This window comes from Elaeis guineensis, chromosome 1 (assembly GCF_000442705.2).
Source record: "Elaeis guineensis isolate ETL-2024a chromosome 1, EG11, whole genome shotgun sequence".
NCBI classification, from domain to species: Eukaryota; Viridiplantae; Streptophyta; class Magnoliopsida; order Arecales; family Arecaceae; genus Elaeis; species Elaeis guineensis.
The window spans coordinates 33,578,588-33,601,541 of NC_025993.2; the positions used below are offsets into that span (position 1 = coordinate 33,578,588).

A 22,954-nucleotide genomic window follows, 5' to 3' on the forward strand; every position below is an offset into this window, starting at 1 on the left:
CGAACTCTGAAAAAGGGCATCAAAACTGAGCGGCCCTGGGCAAATCTGCGACCATGGACGAAAGGACGGGTCAATGCGACAGCAATCGGGTACCTCCGAACGGCATCGATTTCAAGCGAGGAAAAAGCCGAAAGAAGCTCGGTAAGCGGTAATTCAACACATGAGTAAAAGAGGTAGCGGAAAATTTCCTTCTCATGTTATTTATTAAATATGCATTACAGAGCCATTAAGGCTGAAGAAGAAGGATGACTGGAAAAGCGAGCCGACGCGGCAATGACCAGCAACCTCCGGACGACGTCGAAAAAAAAAAAAAGAGAAAAAGAAAAAGAAGGGAATACAACAATGACAATGGTAAATGAAAGAAGTTCGGCAGACAGCAATTCGACGTAAAGTGCGGACGAAGTAATAAAATCTCCTTCTCATTCTTGATTAACAAAGGTGTACGTTACAAGGCCCTGGGGGCCGAGAAAAAAAAAACATTACTACAAGACTCAAAAGGAACACGTTGGAGACCACTTCAAGCCCCCAACTTTTCCTTCCGGTCCCATTCGTCTCGGCAGCATTTTCCGGTGCGTGTGATAAATCCTTCAGCTCTCACCCCCCGCCTCGTTCCGCTCCATCGTCGAAACCCCAGCCCTAGGGGAAAAAGGATGGGATAGAATTCAGGGGGCAGCAACGGCAACGGCAGCGGCGACGACGACCTACATCAAGAAGAACCAGAGGTACTCCGGAGGCCGCGATGGCGCCGGAGGCATGCACCACCACCGTGTGCTCCATGACAATCACCATCCTAGGTACTTCGGCAAGGTCGGCATGCGCTACTTCCACCGTCCCCGCAATAAGTTCTACTGCCCCACCATCGGCGCCGACCGCTTCTGGTCCCTCGGCCCCGACGACGTCAAGAATCCCACCACAGCTTGTGACGACAACTCTGCCCCCTTGACCGGTGTCGCCCCATTCAGCTACTCCGAAATTCTCGGGCGGAACGCCCTCACCGGTTGTCCCTGTTATTAAACCCCTGTTGTTGAAGGAATTCTCCCTCGAACCCCTTTTGAGGCGATGGGAACCCTCAGTGATGGTCCGACAGTCGGAGAATTCGCAGGCCGTTGTTTTCCCCCTCATACTCCTCTTGGTCCGTAGCATCCTCTCGAGGTTGGCCTCAGGGGCGGAGGCTCCGGCGGGAGAACCCCTCGAAGGGGCTCGGATGATTGAAGGCGGTGGGGAGCCGGTGGGGATGGCAAAGACTGGTGCGAAGAGTGCCTGGAGTCAAAAAGGGCGCCGATAGGGGTGGCTAAACTCTTAGGCAGAAGGACGCCAATTCTCAGGCGAAGTGAAGCCCCTGGAGGGAAGGAGGGGGCTTAAATAAGCGACGGGGCCTGGCGCAGTTATGGTGGCAGATATCCCTAGGTCAACCAATGCCCGCCACGTGTCCCACTCACCGCGGCATAGGGCTGACCGTTGGTGGGACCATTATGGTGTGGTGCTTGGGACTACGCTCTGGTGGGAATTCCGAAAGGACCCTTCGGATCGCTCCGGTTGGAAAAAGGCTCTGGCACGCGCGCATTAAATACCAAAATATCTGAGGGCGATCGTGCACCAGATTCAAGGGGACAACTTCGGCTGTGAAATTTTTTTGTACTTCCTCCATTCGAAACTCGAACTTGGAAGTAGGGGGACTGGTGTTGGGTATAAAATACCCCCCAGCCAAAGTTCGTGACGGAAACGACCCTCCGGGGATTCTACCGACTTCCGACCTTCGGCGGCATCTCTCCGAACCTCTCTGGCGGCCGAGCCTCCGCAACACCCCCAAGTTTTGCCGACGGATAAACTCCCACCAGCGTCGACCAGATTCTTCACAACAGACGGGCTCCTACGGGAGCCGGACTTCGCCCCCGACTTCGACTGCAGGTGAACTTCGTCCGGACTCCTACGGGAGCCGGACTTCATCCTGACTTCTACTGCAAGTGGACTTCGTCCGGACTCCTACGGGAGCCGGACTTCGCCCCCGACTTCGACTGCGTGAGGACTTCGTCCGGACTCCCACAGGAGCCGGACTTCGCCCCCGATTTCGACTGCAGGTGAACTTCGTCCGGACTCCTACGGGAGCCGGACTTCATCCTGACTTCGACTGCAGGTGAACTTCGTTCGGACTCCTACGGGAGCCGGACTTCATCCTGACTTCTACTGCAGGTGGACTTCGTCCGGACTCCTACGGGAGCCGGACTTCGCCCCCAATTTCGACTGCGTGAGGACTTCGTCCGGACTCCCACGGGAGCCGGACTTCGCCCCCGACTTCGACTGCATGAGGACTTCGTCCGGACTCCTACGGGAGCCGGACTTCGCCCCCGACGTCAACTGTAGGTGAACTTCGTCCGGACTCCTACGGGAGCCGGACTTCATCCTGACTTCTACTGCAGGTGGACTTCGTCCGGACTCCTACGGGAGTCGGACTTCGCCCCCGATTTCGACTGCGTGAGGACTTCGTCCGGACTCCCACGGGAGCCGGACTTCGCCCCCGACTTTGACTGTGTGAGGACTTCGTCCGGACTCCCACGGGAGCCGGACTTCGTCCCCGACTTCGACTGCGTGAGGACTTCGTCCGGACTCCTACGGGAACCGGACTTCGCCCCCGACATCAACTGCAGGTGAACTTCGTCCGGACTCCTACGGGAGCCGGACTTTATCCTGACTTCTACTGCAGGTGGACTTCGTCCAGACTCCTACGGGAGCCGGACTTCGCCCCCGACGTCAATTGCAAGTGGACTTCGTCCGGACTCCTACGGGAGCCGGACTTCGCCCCTGACGTCAATTGCAAGTGGACTTCGTCCGAACTCCCACGGGAGCCGGACTTCGTCTCCGACTCCGACTGTAGGTGGACATCGTCCAGACTCCTACGGGAGCCGGACTTCGCCCCCGACTCCAATTGCAGATGGCCCTCGCCTATAGTACTAACGCTCAAGGCACCCAACGGTGGACAGCCCGCCAGCAAAGTCCGAGCTCCTTCCGGATGGATAGGCACCTCTCTCCGCCAGGCGCTTCAACCGAGCTTCGACCGACAGGCCTGGGCTCCCCCTGATAGGCCACAGTAACGGCCACGACTCTGCTCCACCTCCTGCGACGGATTCTACGCGGCTCCACTACTCCCCGCAACAGGCCCTACGCGGCAGGCCGCAATAATGGCTACGAATCTGCTCCACTCTCTGCGGCGGATGCTGCGCGGCTCCACCACTCCCTGGCGAGTCGCGACAACGGACGCCGCTCCACTTTCTGCAACTGATTCCACGTGGCGAGCCATGGTGACAGCCACGACTCCACCCCACTACCCTTCATGATAAATTCCTCCTGGTCCCGTGCGGCCCACGACTAGGCGGTTACAAACAGTCGCTATCAGTCTATCGCGCCCCCCGCCTATAAAAGGGGGACCCCAGATACGTTATTCTCTAAGCTCTAATTTCTATCCCAAAATTCTGCTAAAATTTTCGTTCGAGCACTCCATTCTTGTTGAGGCAGAGAACTGACTTGAACGTCGGAGGGTCTTGCCGGAGCAACCCCAACTCCGGTTTAGACTTCTTTTGCAGGTCCCGACGGCGACCGCGACTCCCTCGACTCCAGCTTCTCCGGCGCAGGCGGATTTTTGCACCAACAAGTAGCAATGCAAAAGAACATGGGTAATAGATTCCAGGGCCATTCTCCAATGCATAAAAGAACATGGATAAATTATTTTTCTATCTAAATATTGCCTAAAAACTACATACTCAAGAAAATAGAGATTTTCAGATAAATTATTTATCCTCTAAAGAACGGATCCTTAAGAATATCCAAACAAGCACTCAGAAGGAATTCTACCATATTCCTTATCCAATGATGTAGGTGCACGCCGTCATCATGAGGTCCCCTTCACTAAACAATTCTCAAGCCAACTTGGTTATCGATCTCCTATAGGGAAATGAGAAAAGGAACTAGTCCTCCAAAATGTGTTTCTCATGCCACAACACATTATTTTTAGAATGAGAAACCATAATTCACATCTTGAACCACTAGGATATGACATAAGCCCCTTGGCTACAAGTCAACTAGAACTTTGCAGCAAAGGGCTTAAAGGTTGTCAAAAATCTCCCTGCACACTGAGATGAAAGCCTCTAACTTTTGCCACCTCTGAGGTTCATAACCGAATGCTGATGCAGATCAAGAGGAAAAGGATATGAACCCTTTTTTGGTTTGATAAATGCCCCCACAAACATGGCATTAGACTCCATTCCTACATGCCATCTTATAATGCCCATCATCACAATGACAGCATTAGATCTTATTGAAAAGATCTGTCTCCATTAAGAGAAATGGGGCCAACGTTCCTTTCCAAAAGGACCATCTGCCATGACTCCATACTTCCATGTCCTGAATTGGTCAAAAAGGAAGAATATATAACCTACAGAGTACAGATTGCCTTGACAAGGCTTTGAGGTTCCTATCAACAAGCTTAGAGAGGTTCTCCCCCTCCTTTCTCCCATTCTTCTAGGAGCAGACCTACAGATTGCCTTGGCAAGGCCTTAAGGTTCTCATCAATATGCATAGAGAGGTTCTCTCCCTCCTTTCTCCCATTCTTCTAGGAGTAAACTCCTAGAGAAGCTACATAAGACCTCTCAGGTGATCTGCCCCCCAGAGATCAGACAAATGTTTTTGAGCCCTTCACCCAATCCCCCTTGAATCCATTGGGAACTAAGAATGAAACCAGGGAGGTCTAGCCACCTGCTCTATCTTGAATGACCTTATGTTCTGCACCTCCTACCAGCCATCCTCATCATCACCAAAAACCATAGCCAGACGCTGCTAACACCTCAATGAAAAGCTCCTACCCTTGGAGGCCATCTGCCTCCCATAACACAAACAAATATTCATTCTCCATTACCTTCTTTTTTATTTATTGTATTCTTTTCTTCCAATATTTTTTGCAGGATAGCTCATTCTTATCGACTTATCATAGCAATCTCTCCATGTAAAATTTACAAATTTAAAATTTTCACTGAGATCTTGTGCTGCAACATGGTATTAGAGCATACGCAAAATGATCTGACATTTTGAGCGTGCTGCTTTTGGTCTCTTTGTTCATATGTTTGCTTCATAAAATTGTACACTGGTTTCATTTAAGTATGAAACCTCTGTACTGATATAATTATGCTCCATGTTACATCAGAATTAGATAGCTGCTTTTTTTTCTTTGAGATTCTCATGGAGGCCAAATGGGTAGACAATGTTCATGTACTCCTGAAAATTATTGACTGTAATTTTGTATTTAGTGGAAATTTGATGATCGAGTAATAATCTTTTCTGTAGCAAGTGAAAGTATTTGTGAGATAGTTTGACCTTGTGATGACCAATCTTTCCTTGTTAGTGCACAGACAAGATGTGTCTTTTCAACTATTAAATGCACACTTCATCAAAAGTTTGTTTCAGAATTATGAATACAAAGTTCATGTCAGATGTTGTGAGACTGTGGCACTCTATATAAATCATATTAATCATGTTTATACTGATGGTATTAGACATACAATCCAGGTATTTAAACATTCAAAAGCATATCAAAAGCATGATCATGTCTATCTACTAACTGTCAATTGACAAATTAAATGCTCATTAATAGACTTCTATATGTAATATGGATAATGGATGCTCAGAAACACTTACATCCAGAAAACTTATGAAAAATTCTCGGTCTAGCGGACTGTGAACATCTTGGTTAGGTTTTGCTTTCTTTGCAACAAGAACTCGGACTCCTTCTGAGCCAGTTACTTCCTTAGTGTATCCATCCTGATCGCATAATTTCAGATGATAAATTAGCACCTATGGCTTTCTCATCCTTTCTCTTTATCTCAAAAAATAAAAAATGTAGAAAAGGAAAGAAACACTAGTGATTCCTACTTACTACATTTTCTAAAATAATTAGCTAAAGTACATATAATAACACAAAGATATATAACTGTATGGAATATGGAGTGATATGAAATTTAGTGAAAAACATGCTCAATGAATGACTTCCCATGGTTTACTATTGCATCCTTTCCAAGTTTCTAACAGTTACTCATTGTGATGATTTGCAACAGACCATGTACTTAACTATTTTCTCCTAATTCTGTCAAAACCATGAAATATAGGATTTAATCAAGCTCCTATTAATATTTCAAATACCTCACATATCCCTTTGTTATTTCCAGGCACAAGGCAAAATGAATCTTGAAGCCCGGTCTGAACATGACCGCTATGTACTCCATCTCTCTGTAAATTGAACTTTGGAATTGCACGTCCATCAAAAAATGGGTTGGAGCCGTCATTTATACAATATGGCTTATTTGAAGTCACTACAGTCACATTTAGATATTCCATCTCGGCAAATTCATTTACACCGTTATACTTGTCAGCATTGCGCATGATTGATACAGCTACACCAGAGGTAAATGAGTCCCACATAAAAAAGCTCTGCATGAAGACAAGGATAACAAGAACTGTCAAGTAACAAATAGAACACCAGGCATAAAACCATTGAACAGATACTAAAGCACTGCATTTAATATATCACATAATTCTTGTTAATCATGCTTTTAGTGAAGTTAAGAGCTCACCGTGTAAAATTGATTATCAAACCAAGTGTCACGTGTAATTTTTAAAGATTGAAAACAGTATTGTGCCTCATATGTATCCTGTTGCTGTTGGAATGACATAAAGAACTGCTCAGTTACAGGAATGGTGTTGGTTGCATCAAGAGGGACAAGGGTAATTGGAATGCCAGAGTGGAACACCTACAGCAACAGAGGGAAAAAAAAAAAAATCAAAGGCCTGAATATGCTTCATGCACCAACTGCAAAGTAACGAAGTGTAGTGTCATCAAGGAAATAACTGGAGCATATGAAGAAATGAAGAAATCAAAAACATGAAATGACATTTTCAAACTATGTGTTTTAATTGTCCAGATTATTGCTAAGTTTTTGAACTTCTTTGTGTTAAAAAGTACTCCATTTTTCCTTGTACTCAAGAAGAATGATTGCTATTACATAGAACCTGCTGATTTCACCTTACTTTACAAATGGAACATAGAAACATCTGTTCAACACAGCATATTGCAAATTTATATCAATGATCAATTGCTTCCTTCACATCTATGTAAATTCTAAGCAACTTTTCACATAAGAAATTTATTTGCAGCCCATTTGCAATACAGTTCATTAAATAACACTCTAATTTCACCATTGTGCTTAATATAACTCTGACTGTTATTTGAAAAGCATTCCAACTGTCAGCAACCCAGCCAGCCTCAACATTTGCAAAGAAAATATTAGTTGTGCGATGTCAGACTTCTTGAATTAGCTCTTTAACATGGATAAGATGTAATAGAATGAGAGTTTATGAGGACAAGTACTTGACAATTAATCTCCACATAGTCAAGAAAGCGACCATTATTTGCAACACATATGAGGTGTGTTCAGCTTCCACCGGCCGCTCCTCTCTCTCCTGATGCGCTCCAGCCTTGCCCAGCCTCCTCCTGCCACTCTTCTCTCTCCAAGATGCGTTCAGGTGAGTCCCCTGGGCTTCCTTGCGACTGGTGCACTCGCCTCGACCCGCCTGTCGATGAGGCCTACGTAGGGAACTGCATCTGCCCGTGCTACACCGAGGCCATGGAGTTGTAGCTCGTGGAACCACGATTGGGAGGCTAAAAAGAACAGGAGGCGGTGCGGCATTGGTGGTCATCCATGTCCGAACTCATCCAGGTGAGTCCCCCCTCTCTCCTCTCCTCCCTCTTCCTCTTCCTTTCCCCCTCCCTCTCCATGTTTCGGTACACTCCGACATGGTGCGACATGGGCATAATGTACCGAATCGGTTGCCAGTTGGTACAAGCCCTGGAACTGGTTTGGTGAAATTTTCCATGTCTATACCTGATACTTGCTACGTACTGCCGCAGCATCTACTTTGGAGAATCCATTCTTCCTGGATTACAAATGTCAAAAGTTTGTAGAAAAGAACGACAAACTTTTGGATTAGTATATTGATATGGTTGTATATTTTTTTCAAAAATTTCATAAATATCATATAAAATTAAATAAAATTATAAATATAATTTGATATTTGGATGCGGATCAAATAGTTGTTTATCTATATCCATATCTATTTTTCTTTAACGGATATGGATGTGGATATGGATATTACTCGGATACCTAAATTTCTATCTATATTAAGATAGATTCAGATACAAAAATAGATACAGACAGATATTATTCAATCCACTTCCACCTCTAGTCTAAAAAAAAATTTTCTCTCCTCGTAACTGTCTTGTTTATTCTATTCGCATCCATAATGATGTCACAACCCTAATTTCATACACAATTTTATCCGTCTGCAATTCAAAGTTATCAACAATAATTTTCTTATCCTTGGAAGTGCTGTCTTTTCTTTCTTTGCTTATTTAAGATCCTGAGCCTGCAATGCTTTTGCCAACTCTTGTCAATCATTACTTTCATGTCTGAATTTTGAATCAATGTGGATCATTTGATAAATGTTTGGTAATATCAAAACCAAGCACCACACTTCTCCCTTTGTTACTATGAAGTGCTCTTCTAGTCTAGAAAAAAATTTTCTCTCCTCGTAACTATCTTGTTTATTCTATTCGCATCCATAATGATGTCACAACCCTAATTTCATACACAATTTTATCCGTCTGCAATTCAAAGTTGTCAACAATAATTTTCTTATCCTTGGAAGTGCTGTCTTTTCTTTCTTTGCTTATTTAAGATCCAGAGCCTGCAATGCTTTTGCCAACTCTTGTCAATCATTACTTTCATGTCTGAATTTTGAATCAATGTGGATCATTTGATAAATGTTTGGTAATATCAAAACCAAGCACCACACTTCTCCCTTTGTTACTATGAAGTGCTCTTCTAATTTAGCAGCATATGCACACCTTTTATAATAAAAAATGGGGGTAGCCTATTAGTTTATCTGATGATGTATGGATACATCAAGTAGACTATTCAAAACCTAGATGGACGGTGGGGGCGGGGGATAAAGGCTTTTTGTGCATGTACATGCTGTTGTTATTATATTCGCTATTAGGCTTTTCTCCACCACTCATCATTAAAAAATAATAGTTAATTTTTTACAATTTTCAGAACTTCAATAATGAAAACTCCTTTCCATGTTAATAAAGTGGAATATATTATCATTAAGCATATTTTACCTCTAACAAGGCACTACATTTACCTACATTGTAATCATGCACAATCTACTACCATGCTTATGTCTTCCTCTTTAGTATCTTGAAGTAGACTTATATTATTGATATAGCTCGATGTCATCAAACAAACTGTGATCAACTTTTTTCCTCAAAAGAAGAAATTGTGGTGCACCTCAGTGCAATGCCAACTCAAAACCCATCCCCATGTCGGACGGCTGGTGGTATAAGTTGTATGCCCTATACTATTCTATACTGGATCCGAACTAACACGAAAGTGAAAATAGGGGAGAAGGAGAATTGGAGAGGAAGAGAGAGAGAATGTGGAGGGAGGAAAGGAAAGGGAGTTTGGTGGAGATATCGGCAGTGGCCATCGAAGAGCTACGGAGGCCCTCAAAAGGCCACCGATGCCTGTTGAACTCCACCCTGTCTCGAAGAAGACAAGAATAGAGAGAGAGAGAGGGAGGGAGAGAGAGAAAAGGAAGGAAAGGTGGTGGGGAGGCCGTCGAAGGGCTTTGAGGCTTCTGGACGGCAGAAATAACCCCTATGACTTTTCTGGAGTCAAAATAGCTAGGGGCGACCCACCTTTGTTTCATGAAATTTTTTTTGGGGGGGGGGGACTTAACGGTGAAGTCGAAAATTGATTTGCTAGATCTACTTCAGTGAATGTAGCGAAACAGTTGCCAACTTTACCATTAAATCTCAAAAAATAAAAATCATAAGTTCACAATCGAAATAGGGGCTTCTCGTCCTTATTTCAACCACATAGAGGGAGAGGGCCCTTCCTGCCCAACCCTCCAGCAGCCATCATCGGCTATGGATGGCTGTCCCTTTCTCTCTCTTTTTCTCTCTTTGGTTCATCCTATCCCATGCATCACCGGCATTTGCGGCCCTTCAGTAACCACGACGGCCATGGCGGCCCACTCCAGCCTTTCTCTTTCCTTCTCTCCCCCTCTTTTTTCCTCTCTTTCCTTCTTTCTTCCCTCCTTCTCACCTGTTTCTCATTTTAAATGGTGGAACTATCTTGGTGGGCCATCGATATGGTTCGATACGACCCAAATTGGATGATTCGGGATGGTTCAACATTCCATTTCTCAGTGAAACAATCGGTATCATTACCTATTCTACTTGCAATACCTTATATGCTTTTTGTGCACATCAATGCAACCTAACAATATATTCCACCAATTCTTAGTACCATGTTAATCAAGTTTGTAATCTATGGCAAACATAAATAACAAAAGACATGGCATAACTAAGTAGATTTATAAGACCACCACCATCAAAATTTTAAATCATGAATTATGTTCTCACAATAATATAGATAATCTTTACTAAACTTCATCAAACCACTTGTATATGCTTCAAAATTTTTCACCAAACCTGTTAAAACAGTCTGCATAAGTATGGTTCTCGCCCAAAACAAATAATTGTATAATGATCATAAAATAAATTAAAATAACAACAACGACAATGACAACAACAATAACAATAATAAATGATCATCTTATCCACTCAAATATTTTGACTAATTGGTTAAGTAGATGAACATTCATTAGCATGAAGACATAGCAATCAATCTGACTGTTTTGCAATCAACAAAATGGACAGTACTGCAAAACCAAGGCAAGAACTTGGAGCAGACACCTTTGTACACATAACAATGGTGAGAAACAAGCTTAGGATGCCAAAATCTTTATATTCACCAAGTACAAGTAGGGAGGCAAAACTTTGAAAAGGTGAAGTTCACTTGGCAGTTAATAGCATTTTATGGCAATGGTGTCCAATTACTTATGTGCATGTCCATAAATTCATATTGCAGTCTATTATTATACCTGATATGCAGCAAATGGATCTCCAAACACATTGAATTCTGCATATGGATTGCTAGTGTATGCAGTAAACATGTTACCATGATCACCACATTGCCGGGGAATGCAAGAGGTGCTTGAATTTTTGGGGCAACAGCCTGTTGGGTTTTCTGACCTTACACCACCACCCATAATATAAATGTGCTCGATATTTTTTTTCAAATGTGGATTTGCCATGAGAAAGAGAGCAAAGTTTGTATGTGACCCAATGAGGATTACAGTAGTGGGGCCTGCTGATATTGTATCGATCATCACTTGTTGCGTTGTGGGTTGCTGAAGAGGAAAATATCTCCTGTGACCCTGCTTTCAATGAGAGCTTCAAACAGATGCTACAAAGATTGAAATAAAATAAAACAGAATTCATTGTTATCTTCTAAGAAGATTCTGTAATAACAACCGAAAGAATTTGGAGCTGCAACCTGAAGTTTGAATGGATTTGAACACAAAGAGTAGTTGACGACAACAAAGCAAAAAAAACATCTGCGAATGCTTCAATATAACATGAATAGAAACTCGAAAATCATGCAAAATTACAATGTGATATACACAAGCCTGAAAAGATAAAGATAAAGGAATAATTGATCACAGGATAAATGCGGACCAAGGAATAATTGTTAACTTTTGAGAAGCTGTTACCTTTTGTTTGAATCAAAAGTTTCCAATCCTCTCAACACACACTTGTCTCTCACATAAAGTTGAATCATTGCTTCCTTTTTCTTTTTACTGCATGCTGCACATTAAAGTTTCATTTCAACTATTTTCCTCTAACTAACAAGATACCAAGTCACCTTCCATGTTTAGTTTGAAAGCTAAGAAGGACCAATTGTTGGACACTGTTCCTTATTCAACTTCCATAATTGTTACTCATTAAAGTCATCCTGGATATGTTTGTTCCTTCCTGGAGCTGATTATTGAGGTCATGTCCCTTGTTTCCTTTTTCCCCTAAGATTGCAGCATGTTCAGAATTTTAAAGGAGGTTCTCTGAATTAGTTAGTCTCTCTCTTTCTGCTAATGAATAGTGACTAAAATAACTACTTTGTCCATTGCCAGCTGCAAGCAAGACCACCTTCCACAAGATTTGCTGCCAAATCATCATGCAGAAGCATAAGCTCTGCTCTATGCACTTGTTTTCCTGTTTTACCTATGCAACTTATGTTTGATTTCTCAGAACATTTTGACCAGTAACTAACATATGACTTGGTCCTTCGCCATCTTTTCTACTCTATAAAAAGAATTTATTTTGGATACTACAATTTAAATCCAAAGATTCAAATTCAGTGATCCATGTCAACAAACAATCACTCCCCCTCACAATCCTGGTGTCACCATTGCATCTAGATGTTAGAAGTAGGAGCACCAAGAATCTATTTTTCAATGAATTTGTAAGACTTGGTCTCAAGGAGGACAAGATCAATATGTCATAACTCCATCTCATTATTGAGGAAGAAGGTTAGTTGCCAACTCATCCCACACATTAGAGAGTGAATATGGAACTATGGTGTGAGGATCACGAACTCGCTTGGGTCTATAACAAGAAGTCAAGTCACTCCATCTAAGGAAACATCTACAGTGAGCTGCTCTGTATTTGAGCCATTGAAACAAAGGCTATATGAAACTATAGCATACAGATGCATCATAGTTGGTATTAGTAATTCACCTGGCTCTAAAATAATGGAATAAGTCGCTTCATCTAAGACAACATTGATGAAATGAATTGATTGGTAACTTCCATTTTTCTCTCAAAATCTAAGGAAAAATCTACATAGAGGTGTTATGCATTTGAACTATTGGAATAAAGGTTCATCTTAGGACCATTATGCATTGTGGCCTCAACTTACAAGGGCTAAAAGAAAATGAGATAATTGGGGGAAAAAGAAAAATTTTGAGAAAAAGAGGCTTCTCATCCTGTAGGGTTCTATTGGAGATTTTGAAGGTTGCTTTGCAAATGAAAAAAGTTTGTGAGGACATGTTTGGGGCATGTGTTTATTCCTAAGTACTTATACCAGGACCAAAAAAATCACATAATATCCTTTGACTAGCCCTTTTAGGTGAGATCCTGGAAATGTTACAAATGGTATTAAAGCCGACCCACCCAACACATAGCCTACATGTGCTAAGCTCACTACATTGTCGGCCCATTTGTGCTAACCATGGGCTGATCACAGAATTTGTGATTGGATTTGGGATACTCGTAAATGAATTTGGACCCTTAGCCTATTGAGGATGCTAGGGCTTAAACGGAGAGATTATGTGAAGACCCGTATAGGCATATGTTTAGTTCCACATCGAGTATGCAATGGGTGAACTATGAGTATATATAAAGCCAAAGGAACCTAAATAATACCTTTCTACCTAGTCTTTTGGATGAGGTCCTAGGTTGTTACAAAGTTCATCCTCCTTGTACTAAACTTAGGCTATGACTATCACAAGTTGCATAATTCTTTCCTCCATTTCTAGGTCTCTATTCTCTCCTTAGTTTGGTCTTTGCTCTTGCCATACACCCATCCATGAGAACCTTAGGGTTTGCAAATTTGTCTTGAATGAAATGGTTGTCCACCAAATAGAGATAGAGAGACCCACAAAACAAAGAAGTTTACATTAGATTAGGCATCAATGAAGGTGGTCAAGGAACTCAGTGCTCATTTTGTAGGGCACCAAAAGCACCCATACTGATAGCATAAGGTTCTAGAACTTCATTTCAGTTTAGGTTGGACAGAATGGTTTTAATTCCAGAAGTTTCTTTAGAATCAGGGGAAAAAATCTAATATTAATTTAGGATAAACTGCTTCCAACTTTAAAGGAAATGCAGTAACACAAATATACTATGAATTTGGCTCCATAAGTTGGTTTAGGCCAAAACTCATAAAGCTGTCACCAAATTTAAATCAGTCCTCCAAAACAAATTCAAATACTTCTCAGTTTCAATTATCAAATTTTAAGCAGAATTCTGAACCATGTCCGACCACTATAGGCACGTGATCTGTCAAAGCTAAAAATCTAAATTTGAATGATAAATGAAAGAATTCCTCATGTCAGCTAACGGAAATCTTCATGTGGCTAGCTTTCCATGACAAGCTTAACACAAGTCAAAATCTTTTCAAAAAAAGCATTGACATTACTCCCCAATCTCCAATGCCATTGTGAGGTGTGCAGAAGAGTCATTTCACTTGTTCATCTCTTGCAGCTGCTTGCAACAGAGTTGGGCTAAAATCTTTCAAATTCTGAACATCAAAGAAGAGTTCCTTCCCTTCATTCTCTCTGAACTGCATGGAGGAAGAAAAGAATATAGAGAACTTGGAGGCTTGCCTTGTATGCTATATGTTGGTCAACTTCAAAAAAAAAATGAGAGGGTGCTTTTGAAAAAGGAATGCACTTAGAGGGTGAGAAGGAAAAGAGTAATTAGAACTTTTCAACAGCTAGTATTAAGGTTCACCTTCTCGATACCGGATCCTGTACCAGTACCGAGACATACCAAGTGTCGCAGGATATGAGACTGCATATTGGTTCAGCACCGGTACAGTACATCTGGTATAGTATGGTACCCACTGATATAGCAAACCTTGGTTGGTACAATATTGGTGCCTCTAAGACTGCAGCTAGCTACAGTTTGATTGGGCTCCACTTAATGCTAGAGGAAAAATTGGAAATTGAACTTCCTGGTCAGGGGAGTACAGCGAGGTGATCCTCTTCATTCTGGCTGTCAATCCACTAAGCAAGATTCTACCTAAGGCAGGAGTTGAAAATATGTTTCAAGGATTTGGTAACCAATGGATGCATGGCGGTATCACAATATTACAATATGCGGATAACACTTCATTTTTCACCTAGACATGCAAGGATAAGTTTAGAAACCTTAACCTGGTATTCTATTGCTTTGAGATCAATTCCTGTTTGGCAATTAATTGGCAGAAATTTTCTGTCACTTATCTCGGAGTACACGTGGACAATGCTGCCATTTGTGCAACATGCATGAAATCCATGCTTAGAGATCTTCCTTTATCCTACCTCAGATTACCTCATACAACAAGCAAACTTCCAAAATTGGCTCGGACTCCTCTTATTTCCAGAGTTGAAAGATGACTAGATTTATGGAAAACTAAATACCTATCCTTTGGTGAAGCAAAGAAACAAGAAATTTGAGATGAAAAGAACTGATGAGAATGAAGAAAGAAATGCAGCCGTTCCATCCCAAGAGCATTTCTAATAGCTGAACTCTAATCTTTCCTATTCTTTTCATATTAAGTGGTGCTACATGCGCTCTCATATAGGCAAAAACCACCAAGCATGACATGAACCACAAATTCAGGCCACAAATATTAGTACATGCAAACCATTATTGTGTTCATATAATAAATTTTCACGCTTTCTAGTACACAATAACTTAATGATATGATAAAATATATCCAGCAGTGGCTCTTCAAGCCCAATCTCTGCAACCATTTGCTGTGATCTTGCACTCTTACTCATCAGGCAAAGGACCACTGCATCCATAGGATGCTTAACGCCTTGACAGAAACATCACAACTCCAATACTAGGTTGTCATACTGACCATCAAGCAATCATATTATGCCAACTAAGCTTTTTGAATCAACTCAATATTGAGAAAAGTCTCAAATATTTGTATTAGATGGAGAGAGACATCTGACACATACTTCCTGAGTAACAGAACTAGGACATTATAGCCATCTGCCATCCTATATATAGAAAGAGACAGCATGCATGGTTTAATTAATTTGCAAATTGTGGTTAGCCACCATAGCTTATAGCAACTAGGTAAAGATGAAGAGATAAAAAGATAATCACAAAGAAAACAATTACACTAGTTTGTTCTGTTGACAAATACTATACAAGAGAATAAATCATGCAGACTTGCAGATAAGGCCCTGGTAGTACTTATCCTAATGAATTAACGAATATTGGATATGTCACTTATTGGTGGTTAATAAAATGAAAGATGTGAAAATATTTGATGGTATTAATCAGCCAGAATTATACCTGTGGAAGGAAACTTCTCCGGAGGCCATAATTAGAGTCGATATCTAATCGTCCACCAGATCCTATTGGAATAGCTTGTCTATAACGGCAATCACCTGCTGTTGACATGCCCTGATATATACTTACACATTAACATCCAGACATCTGAAGAGGAAACAAATATCCATGTAGGGACCATGCAAAACAAGTCAAATGCTACATCATTTTTTAAGCTCAAGTTATCCAAGGAAAAGAGCATGAAATACATTGCATGTGTATTAGAATGTAACTATTTTGCAACATTATAAGCAAAGGATCCTTGTCCACCTATCTAATCTGAGGACATGACATAAAGGTCCCAAGGGAAAAGACTGCAAGCTCCTTCATACCTGTTCAATTATAGGGAGATAACCACCAACATTTGGTAGTATGGTACCATCATCTAGTATTCCACCATCACCACCAACTCCAACTGGGATGTCATCACGATTCATCATGTAAAGAATATCATATAATTGATTAACAGCATGCCCAGCATCAGTCCAAGCATTTGCACTAATAGTAACTGCCTGCAGCGAAAAGAAATATGTGACAAATAGTATCACAAGGCATGCTTGAACAAGTGGGCTGGTTAAACTGCACTGCTTTACTCCAAGTAAATATGGCATCTCAGAATCTTCCAATACAGTCAAAGATTAACAGTTTGGAGTGGACTTGCATGCAAAAAATTGATTTATAAGGTTTCTAAAAAGATCAAACATTGATGACAGTTGCAGATATCGGAAACTTAGCGCCACTTGGCCCAAGAACTAAATATGCAAACTGAAGTCCAGTTATGTTTATTAACCTTTTCCATAAGACAAAACTAAAATTATCAAAAACAATCAGCCTGCATAAAGATATCACTATCCCAAAATGCTTGCAGGATAGTTAAAAGTTATTGAACGTGATTTCCTGTGCAAGAAGATAAGAGACACTTGAAGCATCAAGGTCATTGGAGCACTTCAAAAGATTCCAAGTTACGAAAAAGTCATTGTGCTATGAGTCAAAATGGGCTGGTTCTGACCATCCTGTAATTTGGAAAGTTCAATCTCAATCACAAAAGTCTTCCAACGCAAGAATAAGAAACATGCCAAATGGTTTTTAAAGTAGGATAATAAAGTTTGTTCAACAGTAAAGTGCCTGAAAATATTCAACATAGGATCCTTGACAAGTTATGCTACTTGAACGTAGTTTTAAATTAGATTAGCATATTTAACATTTTCCATCCAAAATAAGCCATTTTCTTTTTTTTTTTTTATTCCCTCCGAGTGAAACTAATCCACATCATTAAACAGTAAATTTGTATTACAGTCTTTCTTTACTGCATTTCATGCATTACCACAAAAAGATAATCAAAAAGCCTTGCCCTGCCTATGTAGGGAAGGCTTAGCAACATATTCTCCACTAATCTGCATGGTGCCAACAACCAAGCCATCGACGACCCCAATGCTGGACCATGAGGGATAGTTTTAAGTCATCGCATACACTGTCATTATTGCTTATGTAACTACTACAGGATACTTAACAGATGGAAGCACCTTCGGATTCTGCAAATCTTATTATCCTTTAATCATCATTCGTACAATTATATTTATATACAGATTGCAAGTGGTCATGATATTTTAATTTACCATCCATGATACTGTATTTCTCTTTGAGCAATGGCTACAGAATATGGGCCTGAATCTCAGTGTGATGAGAGACACTTTGATCAAAAAGCATATCCTATGTATCTTATCTCGTTCATGCAGCTAAAATGCCTTGAAGCAAACAATACTCAAAAAAAGCTGGTGGTGGTAGCCAGAAAAGGTCCAAAAAGCATGAGAGGACAAACCTGAAAATAACATTAAAGCCACAAACAAGACAACTACCTAATTCTTTCTAGAATGCTGAACCTGTGAACATAGAAATATTAGTCTGAGAGATGAGATAAGACCCAATTAAGGCATAACCCGGATTGAATATATATAAAGTGGGAACAGCATATTCAAAAGGTAATGGTGATGACTGTATGATATATAAACTTAACCCACTTTCTCAAGCATCACCATCATGTGCCCAGATACAAGCATATAACTTGCTGAGATCAACTCAGAAAGCCTTCAAGAAAAATATCAAGAAATTAGAAGTCTATGAAATTACAGATTAAAAACCAAGAAAAAACCGAGACAGTGGGAACAATTAGATCCATCTAGCAATCCTACCGTATACATCCTCTGCAATGAGAATGTATCACAATAAGCTCATGAATAACCTGCACATACACACTATTATAGTCTTCCTGATCCTTCAAATTTCTATTTGTTCAAATGCCAGGACAATTTCACCCTGGAATTCAGCTTCATACGAATGACCTTGGACTTAAAACACTTTCAGAAGAGCAACTTGACAAGAAAAGCTGGTCAAGGGAATAGTAGGATGTCACCTTGAGCACAAACAGAGCAGCAAGCAAAACTTATCTAGTATGCCATTGATGATGAATTTGTAAGCAGAAAACAGATCAAAATTAATCTTGCTATTTGGATAAATCGACCTCCAAATAGAAAAATCAATGATCCTATAGCATGAAATCTGCCACATTCTCAAGTGTCAAAATAAGAAGCTCTTCTAAGCTATTAGAACTGGGGAGAAGGTTATGGAGCTTGGTTAAGCATCCCAGATATAATCCAACAAACAAAAACATTTTTAAAGAAACAAAGAACAAACAGGTAAAACCACTAAACATAAGAGCAAGAAAAGAAACAAAGACAGAGAATCCAGAATGAGCAACAAAACCAAGCATCTACCATCAAAAGTCCAATAGAATGAAGCTGTAGAAATCGAACCTTGAGATCAAACTCTGATCGATTCTGCTTCAGTAGATAGAGGAGAGCAAACAAATCATCAGTATCGACGTCAGTATCCAAAAGAATCCGCCGAGGCCTAGCATCCACAACTACAGAGCCCATCAACCCAAGAACTCCCAGCAGAGCAACAAGCATGCAGAGCGACCTCCTTACCATCCTACTCATTCCCATCACCTCCCAAATCTCAGCTTCTTTTCTTCTCTGCAGAGCAAAAAAACAGAATAACAACAACTACGAGAGATGAACAGAACAATCACCAATTTCAAACTTAAACGCAGAGTTCATTAATCATTACAAGTTAGAGCAACAAGACAACCTCGCTTTCTTCTTATAAACTCAATGGAGAGAGAGAGAGAGAGAGAGAGAGAGAGAGAGAGGATCGGTCGGAGGGGCGAGGAACTGGGACTGCCAGTATAAAAATTTGCCCGTTTAGAAAAGAGAAGGAAAACAAAAAGAAATAATTAATGGGTATAGGGTGTTTGCGGTCAACATCTCTGAAATGGGATAAGGTGGCAGGGGAACGGTCAAGAACGTGGAAAGAGGAAATAGGAGTTGGTGTAATTTACCTTCATACAAGTCCCAGGAAATGAGAGTTGGAGAGCGGTTGGCTTTCCCCTTCCTTTTTCTAACGTTTTGCATGAGGTATCAAGTTTGAGTATCATACGATAAGAGTAGGAGAGCAGCAGGATTTCTCTTTGGCATTCTGCATGAGGTGTATAATGGGGTACCAATTGGATTGGATCGAACGCAAGATAGATAAAAAAAATCTGTCAACTTGGATCATGTATGTTCATTAAATAAGTCAAAAATCCAAACCTGAATCTGCCATTTTATTAAACAGATAATAAAACTGGACCTACAATGAGTTGTATTAAATTAAACGGGTTAAATAGATTAGCATTGCTATCCTTCGAGGTATTAAGCTCGAACCTCCACATTTTCTCCAAATCGAAGTTTGCTATTAAAGCTCAGAGCGCAGAGTGCCCTGCAATTTGGTTGCAAAAAAATTATTACAGGATGATAATTTTTTATGGACAAAAAATATCTGCTGGCTGCAAAGTGTTTAATGGTTGTACCAAATGATCTGTTGTGCGTTTGGTGGTGCTTGTACTTTCCAAAATTATTCCCAAGAAGCATTTTCATTTGAAGTTTCCAAACAAAGTTTGTGTTTTTTTTTTGGTATATTTAGTATTTGGTGATCATATTTTACAGATGGGCTTGCTACGTTTAAAAATCAAAGAGCAAAATTGCAAGAGGAGATGCCAAAAGCTTCTTGACTTGTGCTTCTTAGAGCAACAATTTCCAAATGATATTACCAAATGCTAGAAGCATATTTGGTTGCTTTCAAAAATAATTTTGTAACTTCTTAAGTAACAAAATATTTCTCAAAAAATGTGTTTGATAACATTATTTAAGAAGTATTTCTAGGAAAAGAAAAATTCAAAAAATGTACTTTTTGGGAGGACCTAGAAAAACTAGCTTCTACTTTTGTGAGAAGAAATTTCTGAAAAAAGAAGCAACACCACACATGCCCCAAGGATATCACATCTTCATTGTAATTTAAATAAATTAGAGATATCTGGGGAAGGCTATCATCCATTGTGTATCCCATTATCTAGTATATACATTCAAAAAAATTAAAAAAGAAAAGATAAATTCTTTTGGCTGCATAGCTTTGACCTATATCCAATTCATCAAATAAAAATCGAATTTGTTGAAATATGTCATATAATTAAGTCGATGATAATGGCACCATTCACACTCAATGGGTCAAGGGTTACATAGAAAATCCAATCCACTACTATAAGAAAAGATACTCGATTACGGCTACAAAACGCCTATAATTCAACAATAGGCGAAGGGTAGGTGGGCATCAATGAAGCCTAGTATTACTCTAATCAATCACCAACTTCTATATATATAATTAGCAAAGGGAGGGATAACAAGATGATGACCTATAGCAGTTTTATTCATACTATTCTTCCTTTCAAAGCATTTACTTCGGTGAATTTGGTGTCGGCCAGTGGTACACAGCCATGAGAACTCATCACGTTCCTCAAACCCCAAACAGTTCACACTAAGGGTTGTAGGAGCTTGCTGCAGTTGGTCAAAATTTGACTAATCTAAGATCTCGTGTACTTGGCCTCTTGATGTATTAAACCGACCAAAATCTTTGGGGGACCTCACCACTCCACATGTGGAGTCCATGAGATTCCATGCTTGGAGTTTTTAAGAAAGCGTCCATTAGTCAACGTGCTCTACTGGATCAAAACCTTGGGATCTAGTTGGTTCTTCAAGTACATTTTCTTCCTCTTAGAAATTAGTGTGTGAGAACTAAATAAAAGGGAATGAGGATATGGTAATCTTTCTCTGGAAAAACTTATTGTGGAGCTTCCAGGAACCATCTTGCCATGAACTTGAGTTGCCAAGGAAGTTGTTGGTTGGCTTGGTACGCAATAAATGCCGGTAGAGCGGACAACTTGAACTTTATAATCCATGTCTTTGTCCAGTGTATTGTCAGTAGCAATAACGATAGAATGATAAGTAGAACAATATTAGATGAAGTAGAATACCGAACAAAAGTGATATAGGGCAGGCATTATAGAAGGAAATATAGAATGGGATTTCTATTTTGCCATATTTCTTCTATAATCTATTTTAAAGCAAAAGTTTAAAAGCTAGGGATTTCTCCTACTAAACATTAGTCCCATCATAAAAAAAAAAAAAGAAAAAAGAAAGAAAATTACACATGGCATTCTTTTGCTTCGGAAATGTACTTTTTGGGAGAACCTAAAAAAATTCAAAAATATATATTTTTTTATATGTATGTAATTTTGATACTTGTAAAATAGTATAAATTTATAAAATTATATAATTTATATTTTTAATATAACATAATTAATTTTATATTTATGATTGTGGTAAATAATTATTATTTTATTTATAGCAGGTTTTAGAAAATATTATTGCTTGTTAATGTAATTAAAATAAATTTTAAAATATTTAATTATAATTTTTTTTAAAAAATAAAAAATAATTAGCGACGACAGTAGCGATGACAAAGGCCGTCGCTAATAGTTTTTTGATACTTTAATTAAAAAAAATTAAATTATTAGCGACGGCTTTGTCGTTAATACCATCGTTAGTTATTGTTATTAGCAATAACGAGTTTACTGTCGCTAATAATGGTAATTAGTGACGAAGTTATTTTCATCAGATTTTTAACAATGGCGTTCCATCGATAATATTATTAGCGATGGCAAACTGACTATTAGCGATGGCAATTAGTCGTTGTTAATAGTTAATTTTTTTGTATGCACCCGTCCTCTCTACTGCCCTTCCCGATAGTATTGGTCATCGGTGGTCGACCAATGACCAGAAAAATGCATGAAAAAGGATGGATCCCTTATTTTTCAAAATTTTTCCCATAATTTCTTGTTGATTGGTCACCACCATCATTCGTTTGCAGCCGCCACCTATTGCTGGTCTTGTGGTGACTAGCCACCACCCAACTTCTTTCCTGTTCGGCCAAAGCAAGGAACAAAAAAAAGAAAAGAAAACAAAAAAAAAGAGATGAAAGGGTTCTCTCTCTTGTGTCTCTCTCCTTTTCTCTAAAATTTCTCTATCTAATTCTTCTTTCTCTCTCTATCTAATCCATGGACCTCAGTATGAATTTGAAACCCACTGTTGTGAACCTTATTGATTGATCTTAGCCTTAATCCATCTGCGTTTCACGATTTTATGATCGAGTCACTTAGATCTGACCTTCAACTAGGACACCCTGAATTGCCCCAAGCCTGGACAATCTATCGGACCAACCATCCGATCAACAATCTTTTTTTCTTGTGATTTAATTCTATTGAATTCATCAAATAGAAATTAATCATATTTTTGATATATTAAGTAGGATTGCCTGATTCTTCTAATGAAGTCTTAAGATCTAGGGCAAACAAGATAGATAGATTTTATGCTCCATATTTATTTTTAAATTATCATATTTTTCATA

The 22,954-nt window shown here is 40.1% G+C and overlaps 1 protein-coding gene across 5 annotated transcripts in view; it reads right to left on the reverse strand.

Annotated features, from left to right (window-relative positions):
• Positions 1-19,636, reverse strand: part of LOC105032165 (nucleoside hydrolase 3-like) — a 34,266-nt gene extending 14,630 nt beyond the window's left edge. The window contains exons 1-8 of one of the 5 annotated variants that reach the window (XM_010906532.4): positions 19,515-19,636; positions 18,928-19,149; positions 16,450-16,629; positions 16,082-16,192; positions 11,050-11,385; positions 6,615-6,791; positions 6,184-6,471; positions 5,683-5,805 (exon numbers count right to left, since the gene is read on the reverse strand). In XM_010906532.4, coding sequence (XP_010904834.3) covers positions 5,683-5,805; positions 6,184-6,471; positions 6,615-6,791; positions 11,050-11,385; positions 16,082-16,192; positions 16,450-16,629; positions 18,928-19,149; positions 19,515-19,610 — 1,533 coding nt within the window. In that variant the 5' untranslated portion in view covers positions 19,611-19,636. Of the gene's footprint in view, positions 1-5,682; positions 5,806-6,183; positions 6,472-6,614; positions 6,792-7,408; positions 10,598-11,049; positions 11,386-16,081; positions 16,193-16,449; positions 16,630-18,927; positions 19,150-19,264; positions 19,376-19,514 lie in introns of those variants that run through there. The other 4 variants (XM_019846204.3, XM_073252602.1, XM_073252596.1 and 1 more) reach the window with 4 other exon arrangements.
• Between the last annotated feature and the right edge of the window lie 3,318 nt (positions 19,637-22,954).